This window comes from Oncorhynchus mykiss, chromosome 24 (genome assembly GCF_013265735.2).
Source record: "Oncorhynchus mykiss isolate Arlee chromosome 24, USDA_OmykA_1.1, whole genome shotgun sequence".
Lineage (NCBI taxonomy): Eukaryota > Metazoa > Chordata > Actinopteri > Salmoniformes > Salmonidae > Oncorhynchus > Oncorhynchus mykiss.
Window position 1 is genome coordinate 36,816,265 of NC_048588.1, and position 13,992 is coordinate 36,830,256.

Below are 13,992 nucleotides of genomic sequence, written 5' to 3' on the forward strand. Positions count from 1 at the left end.
GGCTCCAACCACCCAGTTTATATTCCTCTATATCCCATGGTATACGGTCTGATATACCATGGCTGTTAGCCAATCAGCATACAGGGCTCCAACCACCCAGTTTATATTCCTCTATATCCCATGGTATACGGTCTGATATACCATGGCTGTTAGCCAATCAGCATACAGGGCTCCAACCACCCAGTTTATATTCCTCTATATCCCATGGTATACGGTCTGATATACCATGGCTGTTAGCCAATCAGCATTCAGGGCTCCAACCACCCAGTTTATATTCCTCTATATCCATGTTATTAAGATGTATAGTTATCATGTCGTATTTCATGCATTATCTATCTCATTATCTCTCTCATTATCTCTCCATTTCCATGATAAATACTCCTGCTTGGCATTAAAGCCCCCTGTGTGGTAACTCTTGTCAGGTTGCCTTGACTCTCTGACCCGGGGAAAGGTGAAATAGGAAGGTACGTCCATCGCCATATGTTTCTACCTACGGCACTTCACATCTATGTCCCTGTACCTACCTCTTCTCCAGGTCACAGTCCCCCAGGGTGCCGTTGATGAGCTGGTTAGGGGTCCACTTCAAGGTGAGGTTGTCCCCTGACTGGTGAAGGGACAGGTACCCCCACAACATCTCTATCTCTTTCTTCTATATGGGAGGGAGGGAGGGGGGGGCAAAGAGCTTTATTTTCAAGCCATCTGACCATAACCGGGTATCCCAAAGTGCCAATGAAAATAGAGCTCTTGTTGTTGATAAACGTCGGTATTTAAAAATATATATATTTAACCTTTATTTAACTAGACAAGTCAGTTAAGAACACATTCTTATTTTCAATGACGGCCTAGGAACAGTGGGTTAACTGCCTGTTCAGGGGCAGAATGACAGATTTGTACCTTGTCAGCTCGGGGGTTTGAACTTGCAACTTTCCGGTTACTAGTCCAACACTCTAACCACTACGCTACCCTGCCGCCCCACAGAAAAGTACCTCATACCTACGGTAGAATATGGTGGTGGATCTGTGATGTTATGGGGCTATTTATCTTCTACTGGTCCTGGGGACCTTGTTAAGATCAACGGCATCATGAACTTTACCCAGTAGGAGGCCAGGAGGCTGACACATGGGCCTCAAGTGGATCTTCTAGCAATTACAACTAAACTCCCAAGCACTAATCAAAATCTATAAAGAAATGGTTAATTGACTACAAAAATCAACATTTTTGCAATGGCCACCTCAGTCTCCGGACTTGCGGTTTTGAATTGAAGAGGACAGTCCATAAGAACAGATGAAGGATAGCAAAGATCTGGAACGATTCTGTACGGAGGAATGGTCTAAGATCCCTCTCAACGTGTTCTCCAATCTCTTATTTTTTTTGTTGAAAAAGGCTCAGTGTCGATATCCTCACAATGGGAGGGGGCTGGAGTATTAAAAACAGGGGAGGGGGCTGGAGTATTGAAAACAGAGGGGGCTGGAGTATTGAAAACAGGAGAGGGGGCTGGAATATTGAAAATGGGAGGGGGCTGGAGTATTGAAAACAGGAGAGGGGGCTGGAGTATTGAAAACAGGGGAGGGGGCTGGAGTATTGAAAACAGAGGGGGCTGGAGTATTGAAAACAGGGGAGGGGGCTGGAGTATTGAAAACAGAGGGGGCTGGAGTATTGAAAACAGGAGAGGGGGCTGGAGTATTGAAAACAGGAGATGGGGCTGGAGTATTGAAAACAGGGGAGGGGGCTGGAATATTGAAAACGGGAGGGGGCTGGAGTATTGAAAACAGGAGAGGGGGCTGGAGTATTGAAAACAGGGGAGGGGGCTGGAGTATTGAAAACAGGGGAGGGGGCTGGAGTATTGAAAACAGAGGGGGCTGGAGTATTGAAAACAGGGGAGGGGGCTGGAGTATTGAAAACAGGAGAGGGGGCTGGAGTATTGAAAACAGAGGGGGCTGGAGTATTGAAAACAAGAGAGGGGGCTGGAGTATTGAAAACAGGAGAGGGGGCTGGACTATTGAAAACAGAGGGGGCTGGAGTATTGAAAACAAGAGAGGGGGCTAGAGTATTGAAAACAGGAGAGGGGGCTGGACTATTGAAAACAGAGGGGGCTGGAGTATTGAAAACAAGAGAGGGGGCTGGAGTATTGAAAACAGGAGAGGGGGCTGGAGTATTGAAAACAGAGGGGGCTGGAGTATTGAAAACAGGGGAGGGGGCTGGAGTATTGAAAACAGGAGAGGGGGCTGGAGTATTGAAAACAGAGGGGGCTGGAGTGTTGAAAACAAGAGAGGGGGCTGGAGTATTGAAAACAGGAGAGGGGGCTGGAGTATTGAAAACAGGGGAGGGGGCTGGAGTATTGAAAACAGGGGAGGGGGCTGGAGTATTGAAAACAGGAGAGGGGGCTGGAGTATTGAAAACAGGAGAGGGGGCTGGAGTGTTGAAAACAGGGGAGGGGACTGGAGGAGGTTTGAACTCCTTAGAAGGCAGGAACCTAGGAAGACACCTAGCGAGGAACCAGGCTCTGAGGGGGTTTGAACTCCTTAGAAGGCAGGAACCTAGGAAGACACCTAGCGAGGAAGCCGGTTCATAAAGGTGGTTGATCCTCTTCTGGGCTGTACTAAAAATATTTGTACAGTACTACAATAATACTACTACATGTTACAGTATTAAAACTCTGTTTAGTCTTACCGGTTGGACCAGGACGTTGTTTTTGCCGTAGAGCAGGTGAGTACGGGAGTTCTGGTGAAGAGATTCCACGTATTCCCGTGCAGATGCAGCAAACTTATCCTCGGACATGCTGACGCTGGACTGTCTCTTCTGGATCTGGGAAACAGGCCATGAGAAAGGTCTACGTTGTTGAGTATTGATTGTGTAAGGACGTGACTCAGATCCTGACTGATTGTCCCTCAATTTTTTTTATTTAACCATTATTTAACAACAAATTCTTATTTACAATGACGGCCTAGCAAGAGGCTAAAGGCTTAATGCAGGGATGGGGGGATAAAAATGTTAGGACAAAACACACATCACGAGAAAATAGACACCACAACACTACATGGAGAGACCTAAGACAACACAACATGGCAACAACACAACGTGGCAGCAACACAACATGACAACAACACAACAACAACATGGTGCAACACAACATGACAACAACACAACAACAACATGGCAACAACACAACATGGCAACAACACAACGTGGCAGCAACACAACGTGACAATGACACAACATGGCAACAACACAACATGGCAACAACACAACGTGGCAGCAACACAACGTGACAATGACACAACATGGCAACAACACAACATGGCAACAACAAAACATGGCAACAACACAACGTGGTAGCAACACAACATGACAACAACACAACAACAACATGGTGCAACACAACATGACAACAACAACAACAACATGGTGCAACACAACATGACAACAACACAACAACAACATGGTAGCAACACAACATGACAACAAAACATGACAGCAACACAACATGACAACAACACAACAACAACATGGTGCAACACAACATGACAACAACACAACAACAACATGGTGCAACACAACATGACAACAACACAACAACAACATGGTGCAACACAACATGACAACAACACAACAACAACATGGTAGCAACACAACATGACAACAAAACATGACAGCAACACAACATGACAACAACAAAACATGGCAGCAACACAACAACAACACTTGAAAATAAAAGGAGAGCCGAACACTCTAGGAGCTCAGATGCAAAAATGTAATATTCAATGTTTTGACAGCCAAGCTGTCTTCATCAGGGTATAATCACAAACATGTCAAAGTCTACGTTGAGATCGAAGAGAGCAAGGGTCTTTAAGTTAAAGATCCAGGCAGCCTCTCGTTTTAACAATAAATGATCAAGGTCACCCCCTCTCCTAGGGAGGGTGACATGTTCGATGCCGATATAACAGAGACGAAATCGAGTGGCCTGCCTCCAAGAAGAGGGCCTCAACTGGATAAGTCAAGTTTTTACACCTAATGGTGCTACGATGCTCCGAGATCCTTGTTCCCTTCGGTCTCAACGTAGACTTTGATCTGAAGCCACTCTTGTGATTATTGTGACTTTGCCATTGTAATTGTTTGTAAGTTTGTGTAGTCTAAAATGAATCTATGTTCGTATGCTATCCATTTGTTGTTTGTAATGCTGTTCTTTGTCTGCCATTTTAATATTTGAGAATTAACCAATGATATCAGGCCACTTTTGGCCATGATTACAGACACCTGTGTGTCTTTTGACACGACATAAACGAGTCATCCCGCAGTGTTTGTGATTATACCCTGATGAAGACAGCTTGGCTGTCGAAACGTTGGATATTACATTTTTGCATCTGAGCTCCTAGAGTGTGTGGCTCTCCTTTATTTTCAAGCAACACAACAACACAACATGACAACAACCCGACATAGCAGCAACACAACATGACAACAACCCGACATAGCAGCAACACAACATGACAACAACCCGACATGCAGCAACACAACATGACAACAACCTGACATAGCAGCAACACAACATGACAACAACCTGACATGCAGCAACACAACATGACAGCAACACAACAACACAACATGACAACAACCCGACATAGCAGCAACACAACATGACAACAACCTGACATAGCAGCAACACAACATGACAACAACCCGACATAGCAGCAACACAACATGACAACAACCTGACATAGCAGCAACACAACATGACAACAACCTGACATAGCAGCAACACAACATGACAACAACCCGACATAGCAGCAACACAACATGACAACAACCCGACATAGCAGCAACACAACATGACAACAACCTGACATAGCAGCAACACAACATGACAACAACCTGACATAGCAGCAACACAACATGACAGCAACACAACAGCAACACAACAACACAACATGACATAGCAGCAACACAACATGACAACAACCCGACATAGCAGCAACACAACATGACAACAACCTGACATAGCAGCAACACAACATGACAACAACCCGACATAGCAGCAACACAACATGACAACAACCTGACATAGCAGCAACACAACATGACAACAACCTGACATAGCAGCAACACAACATGACAACAACCCGACATAGCAGCAACACAACATGACAACAACCTGACATAGCAGCAACACAACATGACAACAACCTGACATAGCAGCAAAACAACATGACAACAACCTGACATAGCAGCAACACAACATGACAACAACCCGACATAGCAGCAACACAACATGACAACAACCTGACATAGCAGCAACACAACATGACAACAACCTGACATAGCAGCAAAACAACATGACAACAACCTGACATAGCAGCAACACAACATGACAACAACCCGACATAGCAGCAACACAACATGACAACAACCTGACATAGCAGCAACACAACCCGACATAGCAGCAACACAACATGACAACAACCTGACATAGCAGCAACACAACATGACAACAACCTGACATAGCAGCAAAACAACATGACAACAACCTGACATAGCAGCAACACAACATGACAACACAACACGACAGCAGCACAACACGACAACAACTCAACACGACAGCAATTCAACTCAACACGACATCAACACAACATGACAGCAACACAACAACACAACATGACAACAACCCGACATAGCAGCAACACAACATGACAACAACCTGACATAGCAGCAACACAACATGACAACAACCTGACATAGCAGCAACACAACATGACAACAACCCGACATAGCAGCAACACAACATGACAACAACCTGACATAGCAGCAACACAACACAACATGGCAGCAACACAACATGACAACAACACAAGACAACACAACAACATGACAATAACACATGACAATAACACAACATGACAGCAACACAACACAACAACAACACAGCATGACAACACAACACGACAGCAGCACAACACGACAACAACTCAACACGACAGCAATTCAACTCAACACGACATCAACACAACATGACAGCAACACAACAACACAACATGACAACAACCCGACATAGCAGCAACACAACATGACAACAACCTGACATAGCAGCAACACAACATGACAACAACCTGACATAGCAGCAACACAACATGACAACAACCCGACATAGCAGCAACACAACATGACAACAACCTGACATAGCAGCAACACAACACAACATGGCAGCAACACAACATGACAACAACACAAGACAACACAACAACATGACAATAACACATGACAATAACACAACATGACAGCAACACAACACAACAACAACACAGCATGACAACACAACACGACAGCAGCACAACACGACAACAACTCAACACGACAGCAATTCAACTCAACACGACAGCAACTCAACACGACAGCAACTCAACACGACAGCAACACAACACGACAGCAACTCAACACGACAGCAACACAACACGACAGCAACTCAACACGACAGCAACTCAACACGACAGCAACACAACACGACAGCAACTCAACACGACAACACAAATTAGTAGCAGCACAAACATGGCACAAAAATTGTTAGGCACAAAGGACAAAATGGCAGATTAAACACATCACGCGAAGCAGCCACAAATGTCAGTAAAAGAGTGTCCATGATTGTCTTTGAATGTGGAAACGGAGATAAAATGGGCCAGTTTGACTGTTTGTTGCATCTTGTTTTTTGCTGTGAACTGAAAAGAGGAGCGACCCAGGCAACTGTGTGCTTTGGGGACCTTTAACAGAATGTGACTGGCACCTATTGGGCCCTGGTCAAAAGTAGTGCACTATATAGGGAATAGGGTGCCATAGGGCTCTGGTCTAAAGTAGTGCACTATATATAGGGAATAGGGTTCTATTGGGCTCTGGTCTAAAGTAGTGCACTATGTAGGGAATAGGGTTCTATTGGGCTCTGGTCTAAAGTAGTGCACTATATAGGGAATAGGGTTCTATTGGGCTCTGGTCTAAAGTAGTGCACTATATAGGGAATAGGGTTCTATAGGGCCCTGGTCTAAAGTAGTGCACTATGTAGGGAATAGGGTGCCATTAGGGACGCACACCATGCGACCATGATTGAAACTGACTGGGTCCTTTACCCATCAGGGATTTGAACCAATAACATTGTAGTTACTTAGCCCTATTGTCTAACTACAAGGGTCTGTGCCCTTCTGAGAAACTGCTCCCAGGACTCCTGGGAAAACAATTGTTACTAAGTGAACTATCCTGGCTAAATACAGTTGAAATCTGAAGTTTACATACACCTTAGCCAAATACATTTAAACTCAGTTTTTCACAATTCCTGACATTTAATCCTAGTAAAAATTCCCTGTTTTAGTTCAGTTGGGATCACCACCTTATTTTAAGAATGTTAAATGTCAGAATAATAGTAGAGAGAATTATTTATTTCAGCTTTTATTTCTTTCATCACATTCCCAGTGGGTCAGAAGTTTACATGCACTCAGTTAGTATTTGGTTGCATTGCCTTTAAATTGTTTAACTTGGGTCAAATGTTTCAGCTATCCTTCCACAAGCTTCCCACAATAAGTTGGGTGAATTTTGGCCCATTCCTCCTGACAGCTGGTTTAACTGAGTCAGGTTTGTAGGCCTCCTTGCTCGCACACGCTTTTTCAGTTCTGCCCACACATTTTCTATGGGATTGAGGTCAGGGCTTTGTGATGGCCACTCCAATACCTTGACTTTGTTGTCCTTAAGCCATTTTGCCACAACTATGGAAGTATGCTTGGGGTCATTGTCCATTTGGAAGACCCATTTGCGACCAAAATGTAACTGATGTCGAGATGTTGCTTCAATATATCCACAAAATGTTCCTTCCTCATGATTCCAGCTATTTTGTGAAGTACACCAGTCCCTCGTGCAGCAAAGCACCCCCACAACATGATGCTGCCATCCCCGTGCTTCACGGTTGGGATGGTGTTCTTCGGCTTGGAAGCCTCCCCCTTTTTCTTCCAAACATAACGATGGTCCTGGTCTAAAGTAGTGCACTATATAGGGAATTGATGGGAAATGATGTAAATATATCACTAGCCACTTTAAACAATGCTACCTTATATAATGTTACTTACCCTACATTATTCATCTCATATGCATACGTATATACTGTACTCTATATCATCGACTGTATCCTTATGTAATACATGTATCACTAGCCACTTTAAACTATGCCACTTTGTTTACATACTCATCTCATTTGTACATACTGTACTCGATACCATCTACTGTATCTTGCCTATGCTGCTCTGTACCATCACTCATTCATATATCCTTATGTACATATTCTTTATCCCCTTACACTGTGTACAAGACAGTAGTTTTGGAATTGTTAGTTAGATTACTTGTTATTACTGCATTGTCGGAACTAGAAGCACAAGCATTTCGCTACACTCGCATTAACATCTGCTAACCATGTGTATGTGACAAATAAAAATTGATTTGATTTGATTTGATTTTGGTCATTATGGCCAAACAGTTCTATTTTTGTTTCATCAGACCAGAGGTCATTTCTCTAAAACGTACGATCTTTGTCCCCATGTGCAGTTTCTAACCGTAGTCTGGCTTTTTTATGGCGGTTTTGGAGCAGTGGCTTCTTCCTTGCTGAGCGGCCTTTCAGGATATGTTGATATAGGACTCGTTTTACTGTGGATTTAGAATGTTTCGTACCTGTTTCCTCCAGCATCTTCACAAGGTCCTTTGCTGTTGTTCTGGGATTGATTTGCACTTTTCGCACCAAAGTAGTTTCATCTCTATGAGACAGAACGCGTCTCCTTCCTGAGCGGTATGACGGCTGCGTGTCCCATGGTATTTATACTTGCGTACTATTGTTTGTACAGATGAACGTGGTACCTTCAGGCGTTTGTAATTTGCTCCCAAGGATGAACCAGACTTGTGGAGGTATACCATTTTTTTCTGAGGTCTTAGCTGATTTCTTTTGATTTTCCCATGATGTCAAGCAAAGAGGCACTGAGTTTGAAGGTAGGCCTTGAAATACATCCACAGATACACCTCCAATTGACTCAAATGATGTCAATTAGCCTGCCTGTAAATAATTGTTGGAAAAATTACTTGTGTCATGCACAAAGTAGATATCCTAACCGACTTGCCAAAACTATAGTTCGTTAACAAGAAATGTGTGGAGTGGTTGAAAAACGAGATTTGATCACTACAACTAAGTGTATGTAAACTTCTGACTTCAAATGTATAAAGGAAATTAGTATTGCCATAGCTGCTCATTGAATCCTTACGGAATGAATTGTACAGTATTGACCAACTGCTCCAGTAAGAGCCCCATGCATTCCTCAGGCCCCCAGGGACCCAGTGTCTCTCACCCCTAGAGCGGGCCTCCTGCTGGGGGAAGCGTCCTGGCCCCGGTGGGCCCCGTGGATCCGGTGGCGCTGGACCAACTCGTTGGCCGACGGGTCCGTCCAGAAGTGGTCGGTCGTCTTCAGCTTAGTGTACTCCAGAGCACAGGGACCCACTGGAGGAGGGAGGGGGGAGGGGGGAGAGAGGGGGGGGGGGGAGCGGGAGGGAGGGGGGAGAGAGGAGAGAGGGAGGGGGAGAGGGAGGAGAGGGAGGGGGAGAGGGGGGAGAGGGATATAAAGAGGGGGGAAAATAGGGTGAGAATGACGGAGGGAGAGCGAGAGAGTAAATAGAGGCAAAAAGAGTATCTACTGTATGTAGCATTATATCAGTCCATAGAGACATTATAACAACCCAATGTAGCATTATAACAGGCCGTAAAGACATTATAAATACCCAATGTAGCATTATATCAGTCCATAGAGACATTATAACAACCCAATGTAGCATTATAACAGGCCGTAAAGACATTATAAATACCCAATGTAGCATTATATCAGTCCATAGAGACATTATAACAACCCAATGTAGCATTATAACAGGCCGTAAAGACATTATAAATACCCAATGTAGCATTATATCAGTCCGTAGAGACATAACAGCGCAATGTAGCATTAAAACAGTCGGTGGAGACATTATAACAACCCAATGTAGCATTATAACAGCAGTCCATAGAGACATTACAACAACCCAATGTAGCATTATAACAGTCTGAAGGGTCATTATAACAATGCAATGTAGCATTATATCAGTCCGTAGAGACATAACAACCCAATGTAGCATTATAACAGTCTGAAGGGTCATTATAACAATACAATGTAGCATTATATCAGTCCGTAATGACATTATAACAACCCGACGTAGCATTATAACAGTCCACAGGGGTGTTATAACAACCCAATGTAGCATTATAACAGCTCTTAGGGTCAACTTACCCAGTAGACATGCCAGGATGGGTCCAAACACTGAGTCATGCATCAGAGCCTCCCTCTCATAGTACTTACTGTAGAGACAACACACACACACATCAGAGCCTCCCTCTCATAGTACTTACTGTAGAGACAACACACACACACACACACACAATCAGAGCCTCCCTCTCATAGTACTTACTGTAGAGACAACACACACACACACACATCAGAGCCTCCCTCTCATAGTACTTACTGTAGAGACAACACACACACACACACACACACACACACACACACACACACACACACACACGCAATGTAGAGAAACAACAAAAGAGCATTGAGTCAAACAATGAAAAAACTACACTCAAATGACTCCATTAGGCTTTATGCAAGACATAAGGAGGGAATGAAATGAGGGAGTCTGACAGTTCACGACAGGCAGAAATGTCATGTGCAGAACAAAAAGGCAACAGGGAGAAAGCTAATTCAATTGGCTGGAAGAGACATGGACAAGATGTTGCTCTTTGCATACAGTGCAGTGTGAGTTAATGCAGAAGTTGCCATTAATTTCTTACCTGGAGTTATCCACGATGTACTGTACGACCTTGTCCAGGACCTTCTCGAAGAGGGCGGTGCGAACCCAGATGTGCTTGATGGCCTGAGCGGAGAGGGGCTGGGGGGCGCGACCTGCAGACGACGACCCCTGCCTCTTCAGGGGCTCCTGACCCACACGCTGGGTCCTCTGGGTTCTAGGGGGCAAAAGGCAAAGGACAGTAAATGACAGGGTTTAGGGTTCGAGGTAGGGGTTAGGGTACGAGGTAGGGGTTTGAGTTAAGGTTAGGGTTCGAGGTAGGGGTTAGGGGTAGGGTTCGAGGTAGGGGTAGGGGTTCGAGTTAAGGTTAGGGTTCGAGGTAGGTGTTAGGGGTAGGGGTTTGAGTTAAGGTTAGGGTTCGAGGTAGGTGTTAGGGGTAGGGTTCGAGGTAGGGGTTAGGGGTAGGGGTTTGAGTTAAGGTTAGGGTTCGAGGTAGGTGTCAGGGGTAGGGTTCGAGGTAGGGGTTAGGGGTAGGGGTTTGAGTTAAGGTTAGCGTTCGAGGTAGGGGGTAGGGGTTTGAGTTAAGGTTAGGGTTCGGGGTAGGTGTTAGGGGTAGGGTTTGAGGTAGGGGTTAGGGGTAGGGGTTAGGGGTAGGGGTTTGAGTTAAAGTTAGGGTTCGGAGTAGGGGTTAGGGTTGGTTAGGGTTTGAGGTAGGTGTTAGGGGTAGGGTTGAGGTAGGGGTTAGGGGTAGGGGTTTGAGTTAAGGTTAGGGTTCGAGGTAGGTGTAAGGGGTAGGGTTCGAGGTAGGGGTTAGGGGTAGGGGTTTGAGTTATGGTTAGGGTTCGGAGTAGGGGTTAGGGTTGGTTAGATTTTGAGGTAGGGGTTAGGGGTAGGGTTCGAGGTAGGGGTTAGGGGTAGGGGTTTGAGTTAAGGTTAGGGTTTGAGGTAGGTGTTAGGGGTAGGGGTTTGAGTTAAAGGTTGGGGTTTGAGGTAGGGGTTAGGGTTCGAGGTAGGGGTTCGGGGTACGGGTTTGGGTTCGGGGTCAGGGTTCGGGGTTAGGGTCAGGGTTCGGGGTTAGGGTCAGGGTTCGAGGTAGGGGATAGGGTTTGAGGTAGGGGTTGGGGTCAGGGTCAGGGTTCGGGTTAGGGTTCGGGGTTAGGGTTAGGGTTAGGGTTCGGGGTTAGGGTTAGGGTTCGGGTTAGTGTCAGGGTTCGGGGTTATGGTACGAGGTAGGGGTTAGGGTTCAGGGTTAGGGTTCGGAGTAGGGGTTAGGGTTCGGAGTAGGGGTTAGGATTCGGGGTTAGGGTCAGGGTTCGGGGTCAGGGTTCGGGGTTAGGGTCAGGGTTCGGGGTTAGGGTCAGGGTTCGAGGTAGGGGATAGGGTTTGAGGTAGGGGTTGGGGTTAGGGTCAGGGTCAGGGTTCGGGTTAGGGTCAGGGTTCGGGGTTAGGGTTAGGGTCAGGGTTCGGGGTTAGGGTTAGGGTCAGGGTTCGGGGTTAGGGTCAGGGTTCGGGGTTAGGGTACGAGGTAGGGGTTAGGGTTCGGGGTTAGGGTTCGGAGTAGGGGTTAGGGTCAGGGTTCAGGGGTCAGGGTTCAGCAGATGATCTCAGGTAAGACTGGTGTTGCTGTAGGTTGGGGATTCCAGAAGTCCCAGTTGGAAGAATAAAGGAATTAGGAGGAAATCCTCCAAACAAACATACGTTTTTCCACCCTACTGTAGAGTAGACTGTATGCTATCTCTGAGCTGAGTAATTGTCTTGTTGTGTCTCTCCCTCTTGGTTTTGTAGAGTAAACTACAGTGTGTATGCACTTGACTCCATTAAAAAGGGGTAGGATAGGTATAATGGCTACGGTACGGTCTCCACCGTGTCACCTATACAGTACATAATGGGTGGGGGCGAGTGGCTATGGGTTGATTTGGGTCTCTACAGAAAGACACCTGTTTAACAGGTGAAGTTGTAGTTGTCACCAGGAGGGGGCAGCATACCATACAGTCAGGAGGTCCGCTTAGGATTCAATGGGAGATTCTTAATTGGTTTTTACTAAAGGGACAGTTGTACATTTACTGGGGGGGCTGGTCCAAAAAAAAATGTTTTTTGTTGTTGCTTTGGTGAGGTTTGTGTGATGTTTTTAATTAGGCACAGGGGATGGTAGTGTATGTTTCCGTGGTTTACATTCCTCATTTTGCAGGTGTTACTATTTCATTTCTTCCATATAGCAACATGTCCTCATCTCTCTGCATGCTCCTCCCCTTAAAAGGTGTTTTGGTACTTCCCTTACGCAGTCGCTTTTCTGCGCGCTAACTGTACAGTCAAGTCTATCCTGCCCTCTAGTCATAGTGACAGTAGTGGTAGGTTTGTTCACATCTGCAATAGGCTAACTAGCAGTCATACCATACATACAATCTTTCACGTCTCACCAATCTTCTATATAAATCAACATAGAGGAAGAGCTGATAGGCAGCAGAGAGGCCAGGTGCAGCAGAGAGGCCAGGTGCAGAGGAGAGGCCAGGTGCTGAGGAGAGGTCAGGTGCAGAGGAGAGGTCAGGTGCAGAGGAGAGGCCAGGTGCAGAGGAGAGGCCAGGTGCAGAGGAGAGGTCAGGTGCAGAGGAGAGGTCAGGTGCAGAGGAGAGGTCAGGTGCAGAGGAGAGGTCAGGTGCAGAGGAGAGGTCAGGTGCAGAGGAGAGGTCAGGTGCAGAGGAGAGGTCAGGTGCAGAGGAGAGGTCAGGTGCAGAGGAGAGGTCAGGTGCAGAGGAGAGGTCAGGTGCAGAGGAGAGGTCAGGTGCAGAGGAGAGGTCAGGTGCAGAGGAGAGGCCAGGTGCACAGAGAAGTCAGGTGCATTGGAGAGGTCAGGTGCTGAGGAGAGGTCAGGTGCTGAGGAGAGGCCAGGTGCAGAGGAGAGTTCAGGTGCAGAGGAGAGGCCAGGTGCAGAGGAGAGGTCAGGTGCAGAGGAGAGGCCAGATGCAGAGGAGAGGCCAGGTGCAGAGGAGAGGTCAGGTGCAGAGGAGAGGCCAGGTGCAGAGGAGAGGTCAGGTGCAGAGGAGAGGTCAGGTGCAGAGGAGAGGTCAGGTGCAGAGGAGAGGTCAGGTGCAGAGGAGAGGCCAGGTGCAGAGGAGAGGCCAGGTGCAGAGGAGAGGCCAGGTGCACGGCCAGTAACCTGCAGGT

At 46.3% G+C, this 13,992-nt stretch overlaps 1 protein-coding gene across 1 annotated transcript in view; it reads right to left on the reverse strand.

Moving 5' to 3' along the window:
* LOC110513669 (small G protein signaling modulator 2-like) overlaps window positions 1–13,992 on the reverse strand; it is a 141,548-nt gene that overhangs the window by 50,660 nt on the left and 76,896 nt on the right. Inside the window, exons 4-8 of the mRNA XM_036961562.1 lie at window positions 10,874–11,038; window positions 10,317–10,384; window positions 9,351–9,499; window positions 2,671–2,805; window positions 525–649 (exon numbers count right to left, since the gene is read on the reverse strand). Of these exons, the coding sequence (XP_036817457.1) occupies window positions 525–649; window positions 2,671–2,805; window positions 9,351–9,499; window positions 10,317–10,384; window positions 10,874–11,038 (642 nt within the window). The remainder of the gene's footprint in view (window positions 1–524; window positions 650–2,670; window positions 2,806–9,350; window positions 9,500–10,316; window positions 10,385–10,873; window positions 11,039–13,992) is intronic.